The sequence below is a fragment of the Podarcis tiliguerta genome, assembly GCF_965153285.1.
Source record: "Podarcis tiliguerta genome assembly, chromosome: 9".
Taxonomy (NCBI): domain Eukaryota; kingdom Metazoa; phylum Chordata; class Lepidosauria; order Squamata; family Lacertidae; genus Podarcis; species Podarcis tiliguerta.
Genome location: NC_139542.1, coordinates 12621401 through 12644310, shown reverse-complemented (window position 1 = coordinate 12644310; position 22910 = coordinate 12621401). Strand labels below are relative to the sequence as shown.

General features: G+C 48.9%; 1 protein-coding gene across 2 annotated transcripts in view; it reads left to right on the top strand.

The window, feature by feature from the left end:
* RASGEF1B (RasGEF domain family member 1B) overlaps nucleotides 1-22910 on the top strand; it is a 254233-nt gene that overhangs the window by 214392 nt on the left and 16931 nt on the right. For both annotated transcript variants that reach the window (XM_083398472.1, XM_083398473.1), the window contains 3 exons: nucleotides 12723-12905; nucleotides 16811-16933; nucleotides 18674-18811. In XM_083398472.1, coding sequence (XP_083254598.1) covers nucleotides 12723-12905; nucleotides 16811-16933; nucleotides 18674-18811 — 444 coding nt within the window. The remainder of the gene's footprint in view (nucleotides 1-12722; nucleotides 12906-16810; nucleotides 16934-18673; nucleotides 18812-22910) is intronic.

The window sequence follows — 22910 nt, the reverse complement described above, 5'->3', positions numbered from 1 at the left end:
AAACGTACTGGGAGCCAATATAGGTATTTCAAGATCGGTGTTATGTGGTCTCGGCGGCCTCTCCCAGTCACCAGTCTAGCTGCCGCATTCTGGATTAGTTGTAGTTTCTGGGTCACCTTCAAAGGTAGCCCCACATAGAGCACATTGCAGTTGTCCAAGCGGGAGATAACCAGAGCATGCACCACTCTGGCGAGACAGTCCGCGGGCAGGTAGGGTCTCAGCCTGCGTACCAGGTGGAGCTGGTAGACAGCTGCCCTGGACACGGATTTGACCTGCGCCTCCATGGACAGCTGTGAGTCCAAAATGACTCCCAGGCTGCGCACCTGGTCCTACAGAGGCACAGTTACCCCATTCAGAACCAGGGAGTCCTCCACACCCGCCCACCCCCTGTCCCCCAAAAAGAGTACTTCTGTCTTGTCAGGATTCAACCTCAATCTGTTGGCCACCATCCATGTATCAAAGCAGCTTTTGCATGCTGATAGATTTGTCATTAGTGTGGTTAGGATGATACTAAAAGTGTAGAAGATGGACTTCAATTATTATATACTGCTGTTGGGAGGAGAAACTACCAAAGTGTTGTTTTTTCTATATCAGAGTTGGGTGAACCTGTATTGCAATTATTATTCTGAGGGGAAGGTTGCAAGCAATCTTTCCAAAGATGGCTTAACACAGGGATAGTATTTGCCCCCATAGAAACCAGCTCCTGGAAGGAGGTGGAAAAAAATAAACCGTGTGAGAGAGTATCAGACAGGGGAAAGAGTTTGAATCTTTACACCTGGTTAATGCTGAATAGAGCATAGCTGGGAAGGTCTTGTTAACATCTGACCTTGTTTAGAGATGGGAGGTGGCAAGTGGACCTGCAACAAAATGTTGCAGCATTGAGTACAGCCACATGAGGTATGGAGCAAGCTTGCTTTCTCCTGCTCTGGAAGCTAGGACCCAAATCAATGGATTCAAGTTAAAAAAGGGAGGTTCGGACCCAGGTCAAGCAAGGAGCGCGTGGGTAGAATTATGTTTCAGCCAGGCAAAAACCTTCAAGAAGAGTACAAAGAAGGACTGTGACTTGGGAATGTGGGAAGGGCCACATTCAGGCCCCTGGCTGGTGATTCCCTATCTCTGTTCCATTATGAAGAACAGAAACTCGTCTGCCAAATGTGTTTCTACTAGGTAGATGGTTTTATGCTTTCTCTTGGGCTGCGGTCTTCAGATCATTTTCTCTGGAACTGTTTGTGTTGTCTGTGTGGGAGCACTTAGATCTGTTAACTGATGAGGCACACCTGAAAAGCACCCAGTCAGGGCAGTTCTTCCAGTAACACCTGTTGCAATCATCTTTCTGGTGCTGTCCAAGGCCTGAGGGAACTCTGCTAGCCAAGGCAGGTGTCCACCGTTCCTGCCTCTCCTCCACCAGTGCAGAGAAAAACTTTGCAGAAAACAATATTGCTGGAAACATTCATGGCAGGCAGCAAATGCTTTTACTCATGATCCCGGACGACTGATAGGTGGCATCTGTCATGATTTGATGCATTTGAGAGCCTTATCCTCTCAAAGGCATCCATTGGATGTCCCTGGGTTCTACTGTAACGAGATACAGAATCTTCTCCATTGTTACTTTTCCCTGATTCTGTTAAATTTACATTAAGAGTTACTGCACTATCTCTGATTTGGATTTGATCTACCTCAGGCTTGGCCAAAAAAGGCCGCTACCCGGTAACGTAATACTATGATTGAGGATAGGAACAACTGCAAGTCATTATTGTATTGTTGTGAGTTGTGAAATGAAACCTCAGACAAGCAAAAAATGTCTTGTCCTATATCAGCCTTTGCCACCCTGGTGCCCTCCAGCTGTTTTGGACTAGAGGATGTGAGTTCTAGTCTGAAACATCTGGAGGGCACCACGTTGACAAAGTCTGCTATTAGTTTACTTGGAAGTCTCTGTGTGTGTCTAGCCTAATGTAAAAATAGTCAGAGTGAAGCCAAGTTCCTGAGACATATTGCAAGATAACAGAGTGACTCAGAGCTGCTTTCCTCGCTCTGAAGAGTTTTGTTTTCCGAGTGCCCCATAAAGCGTGTGGGTGTGCATGCCTTAGGTCTGTCTGAATAAGAGGTTAAAAGTTAAAGTCTCTTAATCATCCCAAAAGCATTCCCCTCTGTAACATTTTCTTGTAAGCTGTACACGGAGATAGAGAGTCCCCTTTTCTTTCCCATCTACTGTGCCTGCTTCTTAATGTGTACTTGGAAGAGCCCACTTAATCTGTTGACTTTGTAGGTGTGATGATTTGAGAGGCTGAGACTTTGATCCAAGGGTTTGGAGTCAGGTTCCACCTTCTGCTCAGCTGGAGAATTGCTGGCTGATGAAATAGCCCAGCTGCTGAAGGCTGGCCGTCCCGAAACCAGTTCTTCTTTCTCATCCTGCTTTTGATCAAGTTTTATATCGGAAGAAATTAGCATCGCTACAATTGGATTAGATTTCACCAGACAAGAAAGTCCTGAGGCTGCATGCATTTCTTCAGATCCTGAACTCTGTGCTTTTTTGTCGAAACCCATCTCGTGGCTAATTGATATCTTTTCACGTGTCTGTGTCAAGCATCTTAGCTGTACACCTGTACAAATTCTAAGCTTGTGAACAGCAAGCGCGCAGGGAGGAGGGTTGAACTTTCATATAGTCGTACCTTGGAAGCCGAACAGAGTCCATTCGACTTCCGAAACGTTTGACTTTCAAAGCGCGACTTCTGACTGGCTGCAGGGAGCTTGTCAGATGTTCGGCTTCCGAAAGAACATTTGAAAACCGGAACACACACTTCCAGTTTTCGATCACTCAGGAGCCAGAACGTTCGACTCCCAAGGCATTTGGGAGCTGAGGTACGACTATTTGCAAATGCAGATATGTGCATTTAGTTAGGAGGGAGCCAGAATTGGTGGCGGATCCTCAATAATTGTATTTTAAACAGCCAACTTGGATCAGTGTCGCATTTCTCCTCAGCTTCTGCAGTCCATCAGCAGAACCAAGAGATGCAAATTTTGGGAGCTTATCTGAGGCAAACTGCAGTGCCTTAGTCTGATTTTGTGGGATGGCATAGAGGAAGTAAATAGGAGAAGTGGCAGGAAGAGAGAAGTTTCCTTGCCCACTGTTGATTCTGCCCACACTCAGTTTGGACTTCTTTTGAATGGGGCCTTCAAGAGAAAATTGTTCTCCTTCCCCTAATCTAAGGCATGGATAGGCAACCTAAGGCCCGGGGGCCAAATCCGGTCCGGTCGCCTTCTAACTCCGGCCCGCAGACGATCTGGGAATCAGTGTCTTTTTACATTAGTAGAATGTGTGCTTTTATTTAAAATGCATCCCTGGGTTATTTGTGGGGCATAGGAAGTCATTCATACCCCTCCAAATATAGTCCGGCCCCTCACAAGGTCTGAGGGACAGTGGACCCGGCCCCCTGCTGAAAAAGTTTGCTGACCCCTGATCTAAGGTATCAACAACGAGCTCTTCTGAAAATGTTACCAGGCCAGCCTGGATAAACCAAATTTATTAAAAAGGAAATAACATTGAGATCCTTGTACTCCCTAGCATTAAATACAGCCATACCTTGGGTTAAATGTGCTTCAGGTTGAGTGTTTTCAGGTTACGCTCCATGGTGACCCGGAAGTAACGGAATGCGTTACTTCCGTCTTTCGCCGCTCGCGCATGCGCAGATGCTCAAAATGACGTCAAGCGCATGCGCAGAAGCGGCGAATCATGACCCACGCACGCGCAGTCGCAGGTTGCATTCTACTCAGGATGTGAATGGGGCTCTGGAACAGATCCCGTTCGCATCCAGAGGTACCACTGTATCTACACATCTTAGTAATTTAATTTTTTAAAAAATGATATAAAGGTAAAGGTACCCCTGCCCGTACGGGCCAGTCTTGACACACTCTAGGGTTGTGCGCCCATCTCACTCAAAGAGGCCGGGGGCCAGCGCTGTCCGAAGACACTTCCGGGTCACGTGGCCAGCGTGACATCGCTGCTCTGGCGAGCCAGAGCCGCACACGGAAACGCCATTTACCTTCCCGCTAGTAAGCGGTCCCTATTTATCTACTTGCACCCGAGAGTGCTTTCGAACGGCTAGGTTGGCAGTCGCTGGGACCGAACAACGGGAGCGCACCCCGCCGCGGGGATTCGAACCGCTGACCTTTCGATCGGCAAGCCCTAGGCGCTGAGGCTTTAACCCACAGCACCACCCGCGTCCGAAAAAATGATATACCTGACACATAAATCTGCTCACAGGTTCACCTAGCCCAGCACAGTCTTATTGGGAACAGCACCAGGGTCCTCAGGCCTCTTTCTGAGCCTTGCTATCCAAAATCCTTGAAACCAAGTCTGCTCCCACTGCAGGTTCTCAAATGCGGCCATTCCCAACATGGTGCCCTCCAGACAGCTGTCCTGACTGGGGCTGATGTGAGCTGCAGTTCGAAACATCTGGAGGGCGCCAGGTTGGGAAAAGCTGCTCTGGCACTTCTTCACCATTTGGTTTCACACACCCAAGGCTAAGGAAGCACCAGCCCCTGGATTAGTTTGATCTGGGAGGCTGAAAACTAGAACGGTGTTCTACACTTGAGCATGGACCGCTGCCCAGCAGCCCCTCCTTCCGTCCTCCAGCTGCTTGGTTGTAAATAATGACATAGAAAAGCAGCTTTTTGCCTCAAACGATCTCCTGCCGCACGGGGGAAGTTTTATTGCAGGCTTTGGCTGGGGCCTAAGTCCATCGTGCATCCCCTCCAGATTAATTCACTCCGTAAATCTCTCTGCAACCGAATGGGCCAGAGGCGGAATTCTCCTAGGGTCCTTGGCGGAATTGTCATGCCATTATTGTCCTTCTAATTCACGCTAAGCAAGCTGCTTGGATCTTGTGGTTCTGAAACGCATATACTTTGCCTTTTGTTTTGTTAAAAAGAGGGGTAGGGGGCAGTGGCGTAGTGTGGGTTGTCAGCACCCAGGGCAAGGCAAGTAATTTGCGCCCCCTAACCCGGAGCAAGGCAAGTAATTTGCGCCCCCTAACCCGGGGCAAGGCAAGTAATTTGTGCCCCCTAACCCGTGGATTTTAGCACTCGAGTCTCTTCCACTAGATTAGTTAAAAAAACCCTTACTCCCTAAGCACATGTATTGTTTGCAGTGAGAGAGAGTGAGTGAGCCAGGTAGGGGCAGAGAGCTGCGAGTGCGAGCGGCCCCCCCCCCCAGATGTTGCGCCCGGTGCGGCCGGTCCCCCCTGCACCCCCACGCTACGCCACTGGTAGGGGGTGCGTTTAGAGGAAGCTCGGCTGGTTTAAGCCCAGCTTTGAAGAAAACATGCAGAGAGAAGGGAGAAAAAAAAGCTTCAGAAAAAATATCAAAGAGAAACTGGTCTTTAAAAGGCTGGTGCCACTTAAGGACAATGCGGTAGTCATAGTGTAGCACCTCTTCCTCCCCAAGGAGACCCCCGCCCCCCAGACAACGTTCGAAATTCGACAGGTGCCAGGTGCATTCTGCACCTGGCTATTGGCCCTTTGCAACCAAGGGAAGATGCCCGGGTGCCAAGATGGCGTCGGACGTCTCCACCATCCAGAGCTGCATGCCTGGGGATCCTTGGATCTTGACCGTTTTCACATGCTAACAACACATCCTGTAGAATTCTACCCACTATATTTTATCTGCATGATCAGAATGAATTCCAGGAACCAAAAGGTTATACAGTGGTACCTCGGGTTACATACGCTTCAGGTTACAGACTCCGCTAACCCAGAGATAGTGCTTCAGGTTAAGAACTTTGCTTCAGGATGAGAACAGAAATCATGCTCTGGCACGGCGGCGGCAGCAGCAGGCCCCATTAGCTAAAGTGGTGCTTCAGGTTAAGAACAGTTTCAGGTTAAGAATGGACCTCCGGAACATATTAAGTACTTAACCCGAGGTACCACTGTATTGGAAAATACAACTCTCAAGTCGCCTGGCCCCAAAATGGGGCATTCCGTTTTGGCGACTTTAACCCTGGTTTAAGGAGCCCTGGTTTAAGGACCTAGCTCATATATCTTGAGTCTCTAACGCTGCCCCCTGATCTGCTCCGGAGGGTCCCTCAACTCCTCAGAGCAGACTGGGGCGGCACCTAAGGAAGCCACAGAGGGGAACAAGGAGAAGTCCCATTACACAGCTGTATATTCCTGCATTGCAGGGTGGGGTGGACTGGATGAAACTCAGGGTCCCTCCCAGCTCTGTGAATCTATGAGCAAATGCCTTTTCTCTCATGGATGGGCACAACTGGAGATTGCCCAGTGTGTTTCGTTCTGTCAAGAATTTGCCAACAAAAGCTGAATTCTTTGATGATTTAAATCTATGAGAAACCTTGTTCTCTGCATGAATGCCTGTTGAAATCCCATGGAGCCCATTCTCCCCTTACACCCCCCCGTACTGTTTGCATTAGATGAGGCCATCGACAGGTGGCCTATATTTATCCTCTTCACACTTTCATATCTGCTCTGACATTTGGACAATGCATCGTGCGTCTCATTCGGTAACCTGGCCCGAGCGAGTGGTGCATTCCGAATGAACAACCAGCATCCCTCGCCTTCCCCTCCAATGTACAAGCAGACACAGAAGTGATGCCATATTGGATTAAATTGGTGGGCCAGGCCAAGCCGTGTCAGTGCCACTGCAGTAACTGGCTGCCGGTGGGGAAATGAAACTGATGCTCTTGAAGAAGTAAACATCCAGGCATCCTGATCCAGCAATGAACAATTGGGGCTATACAGGAAACCAACTTGCACATGTCAGTGAGCATATCTTGATGCCCACTTAGGAACATAGGAAGCTGCCTTATATGGAGGGGTGATGCAGACTTGCGCTTGTCCCTGTGCCTAGAAGCACAGATCTGAGCGCAAGCCTGCATGCACTTTAGCGATAAACTGGTGCAAACGTCAATCCGGAAAAAACCAGTTGACATTTGCTCCGATTCAGTGGTAAAGACTGGATTTCTCCAGGGGAAAGCAGTAGGGGAAGGGGAAGTCTGGAGGAGCCCCAAGTCAGGTTATCAGTCCATCTAGTTCAGCAAACCTTTTCAGTAGGGGGCCAGTCCACCGTCCCTCAGAACTTGTGGGGGGGCCGGACTATATTTTGGGGAAAAATAAATGAACGAATTCCTATGCCCCACAAATAACCCAGAGATGCATTTTAAATAAAAGGACACATTCTACTGATGTAAAAACATGCTGATTTCTGGACCATCCGTGGCCCGGATTTAGAAGGCAATTGGGCCGGATCCAGCCCCCGGGCCTTAGTTTGCCTACCCATGATCTAGTTCAATATTGACAGGTAACATCTCTGCAGGGTTTCATGGAGTCTCTCCCAGCCCTGCCTGGAGACAGTGGCGTAATGTGGGGGGTGCAGGGGGGCCGGCCGCACCGGGTGCAACATTTGGGGGGGGCGCGCTCGCAGCTCTCAGCCCCTACCTGGCTCACTCACTCTCTCTCAGTGCAGTGCTGGCTGTGCGAATCTGATCCGAGCCGCCGGGTCGCCGCCCACTGTCGAGGGGGGGGGGTGCCAGGCGTGCGGTGCGGTGCGGAGAGAGAGCGAGGGACTATCTGGGGGAGGGACAGTGCAGCGGGGGGGGGGGGTGCAAATTACTTGCCTTGCCCCGGGTTAGGGGGCGCAAATTACTTGCCTTGCCCCGGGTGCTGACAACCCACACTACACCACTGCCTGGAGATACCGGGGATTGAACCTGCGACCTTCCGCATGTCGAGCAGATGCTCTGCCACTGAGCCGTGGTCCTTCCCCTTGCATGGTGATGTTCCTCTTGGCTCCAATGGAACAGAGTGGCTCAGTCAGTAGAGCATGAGGCTCTAACATCTCAGGGCCGTGGGTTCAAGCCCCACCTTGGACAAAAGATTCCTGCATCCCAGGGGCTTGGACTATAGATGGCCCTTGTGGTCCCTTTCAGCTCTGCAGTTCTATGATATGCAGAGGAGAAATTGTTTAGATTTGGACAGGAGTTGTCGTCTTTATTCTAAATCTTGCATCCTGAGTCCTTTTGGGTGACGGCGATAGGATTCCTATACATTTGCGCTTGTGCTAATTCCTAATTTGTGCTCTCTCAGCTGACTTTCCCATCAATGAAAAGCTTGGGGATTATTTCCCCGCTCTGAATTCGAGCATCAGTGTCTTATGTGAATGTATATTGGAATGTTTACATTCAAGGATGTATTGGAATCTGCTGGTCCTTTGTTTGGCTTTTAAAAAACAAACAAACAAACAAGGGACGCTTTTGCCTTTAGATGTCTAAAGTTGGTCTCTGGATCCCTCCCATTATCTCATATCCCAAAAAATTATATTGGTGATGTAAGGAAGAGTCTGGGCCTCTGAGCCTCTAGAGTATGACAAAGAGATGTCTATGGGAAGCATCTTTGGGGAAAACTGGTGCATGTTTCTGTTTTGGGTTTTGCAAAATAGCAGATGGAAGGAAGTGATGGGGAAAAGGAGCTCATCTGCGGTCATGAAGTGGCCAAGTACCATTTGTCTCTTCTTTTTCTCCTGCTGGTGATCCCCTCTGAAGACAAAGGGACTTCCTACCCGCTTCTCCTTTCCCCAACTGCCAAAGCAGCATGTGGCATTCTCACACTGCCTAAAATTTCACCTGCTGCGCGTCTGTCCCCTTCTGCGAAGGCACGTGGGTCTGTTTTATTCTTTCCCTTCATGCACACACGCACATCCCCCACCCCTCCTGACTTATTGGTGCTGGGAGGAATCCAATCCCTGGTCGAACAGCTGCTCAGAGTGATGAATGTGACTTTTCAGATGCTGAGCCTGCTGCCGTCCCTTATTTTGATGCAAATCTCCTTTGGCATCTTGAAAAGAGGGATTAGCGAAAGGGGGGGGGGGGTTAGGCAGGCCAGAGGAGTCTCTCCAGCTTGGTGTGCCTTCCACCTTCCCCAAGCGACTGTGTTTTAGCTCTCTGTCTTATTGTTTCCTTTCTCAATCCTCCAAGTCTCGTGCAGAGTTTGAATGCCTTCATTGTCTTGACCTGTTGCCAGAAGCAAGCCAGACCCTTTGGCTCTCTGTGCTGCATGGTGCGTTTTCTTCCTTTCATTTTTTTTTTGTCCCCAGGAATCCAGCTAATAACTTAATAGCTTCTCCTTGCCTCCCTTTGAAACGTGCTTTGTTAGGAGTTTTGGAGCACACAGATGGAGAAGGAGGATGGGGAGAAGCTACATACTGACAGGCTGTTCGGTTACCACTTGTATTCCAAAATCAGGTCCTTTCCTGGACTGGAACACACCAAGTCCTGCATTTATTTGCTATTTAAAAGAGTCTTCCCCCCATCAAAACAACAACATCAGCAACAACAACCCTCAATCTTTGGAGGATTGGGCACACAATAGAGCATGGGTAGGCAAACCCACATGGATGGTGCTGTGGGTTAAACCACAGAGCCTAGGGCTTGCCGATCAGAAGGTTGGCGGTTCGAATCCCCGCGACGGGGTGAGCTCCCGTTTTTTGGTCCCAACTCCTGCCAACCTAGCAGTTCGAAAACACGTCAAAGTGCAAGTAGATAAATAGGTACTGCTCCGGCGGGAAGGTAAATGGCATTTCCGTGTGCTGCTCTGCTTCGCCAGAAGCGGCTTAGTCATGCTGCCCACATGACCCGGAAGGTGTACTCCGGCTCCCTCGGCCAATAAAGCGAGATGAGTGCCGCAACCCCAGAGTCGTCCACGACTGGACCTAATGGTCAGGGGTCCCTTTAGGCAAACTAAGGCCCGAGGGCCGGATCTGGCCCAATCGCCTTCTAAATCCGGTCCGCGGACGGTCCAGGAATCAGCATGTTTTTACATGAGTAGAATGTGTCCTTTTATTTAAAATGCATCTCTGGGTTATTTGTGAGCATAAGAATTTGTTCATTCTTTTTTTCCAAAATATAGTCCGGCCCCCCACAAGGTCTAAGGGACAGTGGACCGGCCCGCTGCTGAAAAAGTTTGCTGACCCCTGCAATAGAGAAAGAGAAGAGGTGGCATCTGCACTTGCAATGCTATCTTTGCGGGAAGGGGGGAATTAAGCACTTCCCAGGCACACATGTGTGTGCAGTGTGCTGGGACTCTTTTTTGCAGAGTCTCAGCTGTGTTGGGTGGAGAGCACAGTTCATGGAGAATAAGGCTATCAGTGACTGCTAGCCACTATGGGTTGAAGGCAGCAGTGCTTCTGAATGCCTATTGCTGGAAACCACAGGAATAGAAAGTGCTCTTGCGTTCCAGTTCTCCTTGAGGGTTTTCTGCAGGTGTCTGGTTGGTCACTATGAGAACAGGAGGCTGGACTAGATGGGCCACCAGCTGGATCTTCTTATGGACGAGAGAAGAAGAGAAACTGCCTCAGGTCATCGGCCTGTTGAGTTGTCTGTTACAATCGGCAACCATCTCTCCAGGGTTTCAGGAAGGAGTCATTGGCCCCACACTAACACTATACCAAGTCAAACCATTGGTCCATTTAGCTCCGTACAGTCTACACCAGGGGTAGGCAACCTAAGGCCCATGGGCCACAAGCGACCCACGTAGGGGTCGTTTAACCGGCCCACGAACCACCTCCGAAATGAGCCACCAGCTGGGCAAGTCCCTGTGTGCTGCGCTAAACCAGCACAGTGCAGCAGGGACTTGCTTCCGCGGTGCCGGAAACCGCGTCTGCGCATGCACAGATGCCAAAAATAATGTCTGTGCAGACGCAGACACCGGAAATCATGGGCGCACGCGCTTATGTGCATGTGCAATCCGGCCCGCTGGAGTGAACCGGCCCAGGCGAGGTAAACCTTGGTACCTACACTGACTGGCAGCAGTCTCTAGAGCTTCACAGAAGAGTCTCTCCCAAGCCCTAACTGGAGAGGCTGGGGATTGAACAGTATGAAAAGCACGTGCTCTGTCTCCGAGCTCCAGCCATTTCCTTCATTTGCTCTTGAGATTAAAACTGTTGGGAGTCTTGCTCAATCAAGGGTGTGGAAGCACCGTTCAGGATGAATGACACGTGGGGCGTTCTTACACAGCAGATTCTCCCCTTTCCTGTTTGACTCCTCCTTGTTGTCCATTTCATTATTTGCATGCCTGTAGCCCTTGCGGATGCATGCGTATGGAGACATGCCAACCTCTTGCATGAAACTGAAACAAATGTACATATCTGGCAATTTGACTCGTAACCCGGAGGGGTGGGGAGATGACTGTTCCGACATCATTGATGTGATCATTCCTTTTCCCTGAACACGTGGCTGCCTCGAAGATGGGATGTGTTATAGGCTGTGTGACTGGAAATTGTTGTGTTGTTGTCTTTCGCGATCACTCGTAGCCGAGTAAGAGTAACACGGTTTTAACAATGAGTCCATAAGTGACTGTGAAGGCCAATTGTGGATCCACAAATCCTTCCACAGCGGGGACATAGATTTCTGGGCAGGAGTTGATCATGGTGAGGGTTTGCCAAGCGATGCCCTCCTCTTAGCATGTTTCTCCCTTTCATCCTGAGTTTGAGTGTCTTCAAAGCCCATGACACCTTTAGTAAAGGCTGATCTCCATCTGGAGTGCTCACAGGCCAGTGTTTCCAATTGTCGGTGTTTATACAACATTTACTGGGCGGGAGCTGATCACGGTGTGCAGTGCCTCAACGACATAGAAAGTCTGTTGCATTTCTGACAAAAGAGCAACGATTAAGTAGCACTTGGAGCCACTGGTTGAGATTGAAGCATCATCTGTGTGACAAAACCCTGATGCATAAACCCTAGACCACGGCAGCCATCCAGGATGCTCTCTGGTCTGGACTGTGCTAGCCAAAACAAAACAGCCTGTGAAGATAATCCCTGTGGCCCAGGACAGGGTGTGTCGACATACCTCTTGCTCTTTCTTGTGGAAAGTCCACCAATCTAGGATGCTTGAGAATGATGGTTCCCAAGGGGATGAGAGGCTAGAAGGACTGTAGAAGATGTGATATTCCAAGGGAGGCAGAACCCGAAATCCGTGTCTGTTCACATATCAGGAATGGAGCTGAGTCAGTGGCCAAAGAACTGTAGGTACAGTCCTGACTGATTCAGGATTACAGCTCCAAGTAACTTCCCTGGAGGAAACTGACAATGAGGAATTTCTGAAGTATGGATCAGGATTCCATGCAGAAGTTCTATTGCAGGTGTGTAGAAGGAGGACCATTGATCCTCCAGGTGAACTTCAACTCTCAACAGCCTCAGTGAGCATGGGAAATGACCAGGGAAGGTGGGGCATGCAGTTCAGAAATACCTGGAGGGCAGAAGGTTCCCCCTCACCAGTTGGCTTCTTTGAGCCATGTGCCACCTTAAGAACCCCCACGTTTGTTGTGGTACACACTTTCCCCAGTAGACGAAACTACAGACTTGGGTTCCAATTACAGCCTTTTGACACAACCATACTGGATGGTTTGGAGCACGTCTCTGTTGTCCAGTCCAGCCTTCCACAAACTTAGATCCTCAGGTGTCATTGGACTACAATTCCCAACAACTCTGACTGTTGGGCCTTGCTTGGGCTGATGGGAGTTGTAGTTCAGCAACATCTGGAAACTCAAGGTTCGGAAAGGCTGGTGTGGTCTAACCACACCTTCTCGAGTATAAAACGGGATTTATGAGTTACCACAAAGGATTTTCGTGGGGATTAAGAAAGGGAAGAATCATAAATGAATTGCCTCGCCTGAATATTGTGTACAAACCTTTTCTCCTTCCTCTGTATTTGCTTAGGAAAACATGCCGCAGACTCCTCCCTTTGCAGCGATGTTTGACAGCAGCGGTTACAACCGAAACCTCTATCAGGCCAAAGAGGACAGCTGCGGAGGACTCTACTACCATGAAAACAACTTGCTGTCAGGATCCTTGGAAGCCCTGATCCAGCACTTAGTGCCCACTGTTGATTACTACCCTGATGTAAGTCTCCTCCTTTTGCAAATTAAATTGGCCCAACCTACTGTGCATTAGAAAAGGGATGGGGAAGTAGGGGGTGAGGGTTGGCTCAGGTGTGTTGCGGGCAGTATGGGGAACGACTTGTTCTGTGAAGGGTCTGCCATTCACAGCCTTAAGCTCTTTTTCTTGTCCAACCGGACTGCAACATCTCTCAAACACATTGGGCCACCGTCCACTGAGTGATGTTTGCGGTATTCCCCCCCCCCCATTTGCTAAGCCCCCAAGGCATTCAGCAATACTGCAGGCTATTAAAGTTGTTTGTCTGTGAATTGGGGTATCATTCACACACACCCTCTCTTCCCCTATTCTCTCAGAGAGTGTGCAAAAGGTCCCAGTTGTTTCCAGCATCTATGGGTAGGGCTGGGAGAGACCTTGGAGCCAGCAGCTGCCAGTCAGTGTAGACAATACTAAGCTAGATGGACCAACTGGTCTGACTCTTCATGAGGCACCTTCCTATGTTCCTAGGGATTTGGACACACAGTGAGATGGTTGATATCCTGCTCCTCTGTCAAAAACGACCCAGGGAGTGTTGGATCTATTTTCGCCCCTCTGCCCATAGAGCAAGCACTAATTGTCCCACACTAAGTGGGTTTCTAAACGGGATGCGGGTGGCGCTGTGGGTTAAACCACAGAGCCTAGGACTTGCCAATCAGAAGGTCGGCGGTTCGAATCCCCGCGACGGGGTGAGCTCCCGTTGCTCGGTCCCAGCTCCTGCCAACCTAGCAGTTCGAAAGCACATCAAAGGGCAACTAGATAAATAGGTACCACTCCAGCAGGAAGGTAAACGGTGTTTCCATGCTCTGCTCTGGTTCGCCGGAAGCGGCTTAGTCATCCTGGCCACATGACCCAGAAGCTGTATGCCTTCTCCCTCGGCCAGTAAAGCGAGATGAGCGCTGCAACCCCAGAGTCAGCCACGACTGGACCTAATGGTCAGGGGTCCCTTTACCTTTTAAGTGGGTTTCTAGATGCCTGCCCACCAGACTACAGGCTGGGAAAACGCTGCTATTTGCCACGTATACACACAGCAAGATAAGCACCACACCCAAGTCTACATGCAATTTTCCCGTTTGGGCATTGCCATCCATGTAGAAAACAGCCATAAGTGAATTGGCCCCCTTCAGTATGATGAGTTTGCTTCTATTCTTTGTGTCTGAATACGCACATGGAAATCAAATGTTCAGCTTTCTCTTTGATCTTCACAAATGTGCTGAGCAATCAGTTGCGATAGATTTCTTAATGTGTGAATATTGCCTTCGCTAGGACTCCTTCAGTGTTCCTGTATTTACTCAAGTCTAATGCAGGGACGCGGGTGGCGCTGTGGGTAAAACCTCAGCCGATCACATGGTTGGTGGTTCGAATCCCCGCGGCGGGGTGCGCTCCCGTCGTTCGGTCCCAGCGCCTGCCAACCTAGCAGTTCGAAAGCACCTCCGGGTGCAAGTAGATAAATAGGGACCGCTTACCAGCAGGAAGGTAAACGGCGTTCCATGTGCTGCGCTGGCTCGCCAGATGCAGCTTGTCACGCTGGCCACGTGACCCAGAAGTGTCTGCGGACAGCGCTGGCTCTCGGCCTATAGAGTGAGATGAGCGCACAACCCTAGAGTCTGGCAAGACTGGCCTGTACGGGCAGGGGTACCTTTACTTTTTAATGCTCCATCAAATGTCACGCGCACCTCAGTTTTCAGAACCTTGAAACAAAAAGAAGTATTTGCTGGCGGATGTAAATGTGTCATCGAATCTAATGCATGCCTTGACTTTCGCAATGTAATATGGCCCCAAAAGGTGAGCGTTAGATTCGAGTAAATACGGTAATTACTCAAATAAACAAGGTTGCTTCAAAACACTCCTTGCTTATTCATGTCCATGCATGGAAGCTTCGGATTGAACTGAATGACACCCTCGTTGAAAACTCACATGAGGATTGCTAACTCATGAAGCTGCGTGGAATTTTCCGTCCTATGATGGCAACAGGACAGGATTCCATACTGGAAAGATGTACACTGTCTGGTCCTCAGTTGTATTCTCTTGCTTGCAAAAGTGATATGGAATAGATACTTTGAGCCATTAAGAATATGAAATTTGGCATAACATACACAGACTGCTGGGCTCTATTTATGGGGTGCAGGAACCTGTGTCTGAGCTATTAAGATTACCGGTATTTCTGATCGGCTGGTGCAGCATAGCTGTGATCTTATGGAGCAGGGAAGCGTCGGCTGTGAAGATCTACTTTGAAGATCACTTAGGAGCTGGCTTCCCAGAGAGTAAAATAAGTGCAGCTGAATCAGTTTCACAAATAATAAATTACATTCATTCTGGAATTTGCAACAGTCTTGGAATACCAAACTAGGGCTGGTCAGTTACAGCAGTAAGGCTCATCCTGAGATTCTGAGCAGTAAGTTTCAACACATAGTGGATCTACCAAGAATGCAAGCTTTCTGGTTTTACTAGTGTACACAGCACTGGCGTGACTGCCTCTCCCATCTGCCAGAGCATCTTTGGTTGTTCCTTGAGTTGGTGGGACTCATTTGACAACAACAAGAAATCGAGCCTTTAGTGTCATCACCCCAGTCCTGTGGAATGCCCTGCCACTAGAGTTTCAGCAGGCGCCTTCTGTGTCAACCTTTAAACACCTTCTGGAAACTTTTCTGTTTTGCCCGGCAATTAAAAGTGCATCCCACACAATGGTCTGTTAGTGTTTGTGTCTAATTTATTTTTGCTTTGAATTCACTTTGAACATTTTATTATTTTATTGTTTGGTTTCATTTTTTATATGGTTGTAAACCACTGCGCTATATCTTTATGATGCAGCAGTATATTAATATTTCAATAATAATAATAATAATAATAATAATAATAATAATAATAATAATAATAATAATAAAAAAATTTAAAAAATGGAGGTGGCACCAACCACACTGGTAAAGGAGATTCTCTCTCTCTCTGTTTTGTTTTGTTTTTTTTGTTTCTCTTTAGCACTTTATAGCATGACCTCAGTACTGCTTGCATCAATGCTCTAGAGCAGCCTTTCTCAACCTGTGGGTCCCCAGATGTTATTGAACTACAACTCCCATCACCCCTAGCTAGCAAGGCCAGAGCTCAGGGATGATGGGAGTTGTAGTCCAACAACATCTGGGGACCCACAGGTTGAGAACCTAATCTAAGGAATGGGTAAGCAAACTAAGGCCCGGGGGCCGGATCTGGTCCAATTGCCTTCTAAATCTGGCCCGCAGATGGTCCAGGTATCAGAGTGTTTTTACATGAGTAGTATATGTCCTTTTATTTAAAATGCATCTCTGAGTTATTTGTGGGGTATAGGAATTCATTCATTCCCCCCCCAAAAAAATATAGTCCGGCCCCCCACAAGATCTGAGGGACAGTGGACCGGCCCCCTGCTGGAAAAGTTTGCAGACTCCTGCTCTAGAGTAGGCCCATGTGATTCTCATGGGAGGCTGATGCTGAGGTTTGCCTCTCACCACCCACTGAGTTCAAGGTAGAAGTGAGAGTCCCTAAACCACTAGGCAATGTTGCATGTTTAGCAAGAGGATGAATTTTGAAATTGCGTACCCAGCAACTCTGTTATTGACTGCGTGTTTATTACGCAACGATTGTCGGCTCAGCTGTGATGTTCCTTGCCCCGTCTGCTGCCAGCCTTTCATCACCAGGGTGTGGTGATGTACCCAGTATAGGTTCTGAAGACAATGGCGTTTGGCGCAATGAGGTTTCAAATGCTTACCTTGGCAGTCTTGGGCGCTCTCCCACGGTAACGCAACAAGTTAGCCTCTGCCTGCTAAAACATGAGCATGCGTGTCTTGTTCTAAATGGCCCCTGTGAAGTTCTGCATCTTCTTAGCCGCTGTCTCTCTTCGCCTGCAGAGAACATACATCTTTACCTTCCTGCTCAGCTCTCGGCTCTTCGTCCACCCTTACGAGTTAATGGCAAAAGTTTGCCATTTGTGCATTGAGCAGCAGAGACTGGATGAGCCCACAGCCGACAAAGTAAGTGCCCTGCCTAATCAATGTGATTTAGGGTTGCACCCTGCTTAATGACTGGGACGGAAGGTCATCTTAGCCAACACATCGAGGAGAGATGCATGTATATATAGACTCCCATGAGAGGTGGTAGACTCTTCTTTCTTTTTCTTCTTCTTTTTTAATATATCTTTATTAATTTAAAATGAATACATTTATGAGAAAACAGACGTACATGCAAGTAAACAAACATACAATCAAACAGATAACAGAAAAATCAAACAAACCACCACACTAGAAGATACAAGAACATTAATATAATTATCATCATATACCAGTATACTGGGGACGCGGGTGGTGCTGTGGGTTAAACCACAGAGCCTAGTACTTGCCGATCAGCAGGTCGACAGTTCGAATCCCCGGGATGGGGTGAGCTTCCGTTGCTCGGTCCCTGCTCCGGCCAACCTAGCAGTTCGAAAGCACGTCAAAGTGCAAGTAGATAAATAGGTACTGCTCCGGTGGGAAGGTAAACGGTGTTTCCGTGTGCTGCTCTGGTTTGCCGGAAGTGGCTTAGTCATGCTGGCCACAGGACCCGGAAGCTGTACGCCGGCTCCCTCGGCCAGTAAAGCGAGATGAGCGCCGCAACCCCAGAGTCTGCCACAACTGGACCTAATGGTCAGGGGTCCCTTTACCTTTTACCAGTATACTGAACACAATTATAAAGCTTATAGAGAATAAATTTAAAATTGACTTCCAATTAATCTTACTGTACTTTATCCATTACTTTATATCACACAGTTAGATATTTCTTATACAGCTTCTTTTTACCTCCCTACGAACTTATATTTATACAATACAGGGATCCATCTAATTCTGCCAAGATTATTCCATGAGAGGTGGTAGACTCTCCTTTCTTGGAGGTTTTTCAGCAGAGGTTGGGTGCCCATTTTTCATGGATTCTTTAGCCAAGATTCCTGCATTATGGGGGGTTGGACTAATGACCCTTGGGTCCCTTCCACCTCTATGATTTGTTGGCTACAACTTCTACCCCGCCTTTCCTCCAAAGAGCTCAAAGCAGCTACACGGTTCTCCTGCCTTACAATACACCTTTTAATGGTATTCTACCCTTAGTCTGTTTCCACCCTTAGTGAGAACAGAAGTGGACACAGAAGGGTAGGAAGAGATCAACATTTTCTGGTCTGTGTCAGCTTTTGCATGTGTTCATCCATAAGTTCATTCTATCCCATTCTTGAACCAGTACGGTGTTGTTTTTTCTCTTCCAAACTGCAGGAAAAAAACTGCATTATCTTTGTACTTTTTTACCCCAAAATATGCATTTTTGTAACTCGTTGGAGAAATGCAGAATAACTGCTCCAATCTAGAAACTGTGAATTGGGATCAAACATACTTTAAAATGTAGACTGAACAGAAATCTCAAGCACCCCAAATGGAAAGCCTGTTTAGTTGAACAGCAATACTCAGTACAGTGGTACCTCGGATTAACTGTTCTTAACTTGAAGCACCACTTTAGCTAATGGGGCCTCCTGATGCCGCCACACCACCGCCACACGATTTCTGTTCTCATCCTGAAGCAAAGTTCTTAACCTGAAGCACTATTTCTGGGTTAGTGGAGTCTGTAACCTGAAGCGTATGTAACCTGAAGCGTATGTAACCCGAGGTACCACTGTACTTAGTCTTGTGCCCACCTAACTCTAAACCACGAATATTCTGAGGGACCACACCTATGTTCTTTGTCTCTCTCTCTAGAACCGGTTACGGAAAATTGCCCCCAAAATTCTGCAGTTGTTAACGGAGTGGACGGAGACGTTTCCTTATGATTTTCGAGATGAGCGGATGATGAGGAATTTGAAGGAACTAGCCCATCAGATTGCCAGTGGGGATGAGGTGAGTCACTTGTGTGGAGCATGAGCTTGCTGATGTTTCAAGATGTTCCTAATCACTGCAGAGCTTTTTCTCACATCCTGCATTGAAGTGTCTCCTGTGGCCCAGTGAGTTGGACCCAGGGGGAGTTATAGTCTAGTTGCACCTGGGAGGGTCAAAGTGGCTCCCACCCCTGCTTTCTTCTATTAGCCATGGTAGGCTTTGTTGCCATGCAACCAAGGAACGGGGGCAATTGGCAGGCCCCTAGCTGGCTCCAGCCCACCGGCCGGTGTGCCGGGCAATCTCCAGGCCTTGTTGCAGCATCTGCGACCCACAGCTTCAAAAGCTGGAGCACGCAACTCAGCAGAGATAACGCGCAAACAGAAGTAGCAGGAGAATTTGTGTGAGCTTATTTACAAGCAGTTTATTCAGCATACTTCAGGACAATAGGGAAACATGTCTGATCTCATCCAAAGCAAGCAGCTTAAAGCAAACGCTATACACAAACGGAAGTTCCCAGCATACTGTGCTGGAGTGTAAACAGGCAGGTGACACACAACAATCATGCCTATTCCTTAAGGTGGAACGGAATATCCCAACAGGCTTTAGAGTCAAATGACATAATGCAGGAATTGCAGAAAACCAATCATGTATGCAGACAAGGTTTTATCTGGTGGGTGGTGGCCTTGAGTGATTCAAAGACACTGTCTTGGTGCAGGGCAAGGAGAGAGCGGGAGATAGAATCAGAGGAATTGTAGAGTTGGAAGGGACCCCAAGATTCATCTAGTTCAACCCCTTGCAATGCAGGAATAACCCCTGTGTTGAGCCAACTATCACGTTGTGCTCATCTGAACACCAAGGCATCTCTGATGTGTGAGCTGGATCCAACTAAATTGTTGCACTAGTCCAAGTCCCAGTGGCGTAGCGTGGGTTGTCAGCACCCGGGGCAAGGCAAGTAATTTGCGCCCCCCCCCCCCCGCTGCACTGTCCCTCCCCCAGATAGTCCCTCGCTCTCTCTCTGCACTGCACCGCACCGCACGCCTGGCACCCTCCCCTCCACAGTGGGCGGCGACCCGGCGGCTCGGATCGGATTCGCACAGCCAGCACTGCAGTGAGAGAGAGTGAATGAGCCAGGTAGGGGCAGAGAGCTGCGAGTGGGAGCGCACCCCCCCCCAGATGTTGCACCCGGTGCGCCCGGCCCCCCCTGCACCCCCACGCTACGCCACTGCCAAGTCCTCCTAGCATTAACAGGGCTTTCCTGCCCCTCTCAGCCCCCCATGTCTGCTAGGGAGGTTCAGGGGAACCCACAGTCTGGTGGACGGGGAGTTTGTTACATCCAGCAAGCAGAAATGCTTTCGCTGTCAGAACGCCTTAGTACAACATTGAATTGCACCCTGGGTGTCTTAAATGCATGACATTCTGATTTTGTAAGAACTTTGCTAAAGGGTAGGGTTGGAAGCACTTGCAAACAAATACAGTGTACCCTCTGGATACGAACTTACTTCGTTCTGGGGGTCCTTACATACCCCGAAAAGTCTGCAACATGAGGCGCCGCTTCTGCACATGCGTGTGGCGCGATAGAGCGCTTCTGTGCATGCATGCGTGGCAAAATCTGGAAGTATACACTTCTGGGTTTGCCACGTTCGCAACCCGAAAGTTGCGTTACCCGAAGGTAATGTAACCCGAGGACCCACTGTATAAATCTCCCATTTTCTGCCGGACATCGCAAGTGGTAGCAGCGACATCATCCCCAGTGAGGCAGCTGGGAAGCTCTGGTCTTCCTTTCAGACAACCCTGCATTACACCTGACAGGCAGGGAGGAGGAACCTTGGATCATTGCCACTGCCCAGGAACGCAGTGCCATCCATGAGCCCTGAGATGCCATGCAGCAGTAAAGGCCGCTGGAAGGAGTGGGAGAGGCAATAGTAACAAATTTCCACCCTACAGAATGCCAGTGCCATTCGTCTGGGAGAGGAGGTCGGAAAATGCCTTTAAAGCTTCAGTACAATTTTTATATTGCACCAATTTTAAAAGGGGAGGGTGGGGAAGAGGACCTCCGTGTTGCAGGTAGCAAGACTTTGGAAGCATTTGTGGTTTGAAATCTGCTTTTATCTAGTGGGGCAGAAGGCAGAGAGGCTAACAGGAGGTATAGAGTCGGAGTCAAATGACGGACAGCCAACTCCTGCTTTTGTCCCCATCCTCCCTGCTGAGTTCGCCCGAATGGACCAGCCTCCGAGTCTTTTATCTGCCCATATGTTCGCGGTCTCCTGGTGCACTATGGAAATCACATACTTGAGCTCTCCTGCGTGACTCTCCCTCCCTTCCCCATTCTGCTTTCTTCCCACAACCTCCAACCTATCGAGCTGCTCTGCGTGTGCTCTGCTTCCAAAACCCCTTGGGGCCTCTCCCTCCCCACTATGTCCCCCCCCCCAACGCTTAATCCCAGCTGCTTCTTTCCCCATTGATAAACCACCTGTTTGCCAGCCGGTGCCTGTCAGCTGGCATGTGGGACAGCAAATGTGTGTGCGTGTGTGTACACACAGCATTCATTTCTTTGCCCAGATTGTCCGGAGTTTTGGGCTGGGTTGTCATCAATATGCTGGTGACACCCAGCTTTATCTGTTGATGGACGGCTGCCCTGACTCAGCCCCAAACACACTGACCAGATGCTTGGAACCTGTGGCTGGATGGCTGTGTGGGAGCCGACTGAAGTTAAATCCTTCGAAGACAGAGATCCTCTGGCTGGGTCGGGACAACATGGGGTTGGGGGGGGGGCAACTCCCATCTCTCCTGGGGGCTCAATTAGTGCCAGCGCCTTCTGTCAAGAGTTTGGGTGTAACCTTTGACGCCTCCCTTTCTACGGAGGCTTAGGTTGCAGCCACAGCAAAGGTGGCATTTTTCCATCTCCGCTGTATTAAGCAGTTGGTCCCTTACCTTTCTCGCCCTGATCTGGGCACAGTGGTCCATGCGATGGTCACGTCCAGGTAACTCGCTCTACGCGGGGCTGCCCTTGAAGCTGACCCAGAAACTCCAGCGGGTGCAGAACGCCGCAGCGAGGCTCCTTACGGGGTCCTCGCCACAGGATCACATCCACCCAGTGCTTTACCATCTGCACTGGCTCCCAGTGGCGTACAGGGTCAGGTTTAAGGTGCTGGTTTTGACCTTTAAAGCCCTATGTGGCCTAGGACCCTCGTACCTACAGGACTGCCTCTCCTGGTATGCCCCTCGGAGGACCTTGTGGTCCATACATAACAGCACTTTGGAGGTCCCAAGCCTCAAGGAGGTTAGATTGGTTTCAACTAGGGCCAGGGCATTTTTAGCACTGGCCCCGACGTGGTGGAACACTCTGTCACAAGAGACCAGGGCCCTGCGAGATTTGACATCTTTCTGCAGAGCCTGCAAGACGGAGCTGTTCTGCTTGGCCTTTGGCTTAGAATCACTCTGACCCCTTATATGGGATTTGGTATATAAATTTTCCCTTGGCTTTTTTGTTGTCCCATGTAGGACCAGCATGGATAGCTGGCTTGGGTGAATATCTGATGTTTCCTCCCTTTATGGTCTTGATTTTTAAGCTGCATTTTAAGCCGTATTTTAATTAACTGTTTGTTTGTTTGTTTGTTGTTGTTTTCCTATTACGTTTTATTGTAATTCATATTTGGTGTTAGCCGTCCTGAGCCTGGCCCTGGCCGGGGAGGGCAGGGTATAAATTAAATTTTATTTATCTATTTATTTATTTACTTGGACTGCATATCCCACTTTTTCTATGACGCCCAATGTGGGACATTGCATTTTATGGAAGCTTGCAGTGCTTTAATTCTCCCTAAAGGACTTAGATCGGTTCTGGTTGTTGTTGTTTTTTAAAAAAGGAAGGAGACACTTTCAGAATGAAATGGACAACTCTGCTTCAGGCCTATGAAAAGCCCTTGCTGGCCTTGCTTAGTGGCCCAAGAGCCACCTTCACAAAGTGTCCCCACGCAACATGGGTCCCTTAGCAGGGGTTCCTCAGATAAAAAGGTTCCCAAAAGATTATGTGAGGGTAATAAATGTTCACATAAAAATAATAACAACAAAGACTTTCTGAATCTCGATGAGTCTCTGTTTCCCCCACCCCCTTATGAAAAGG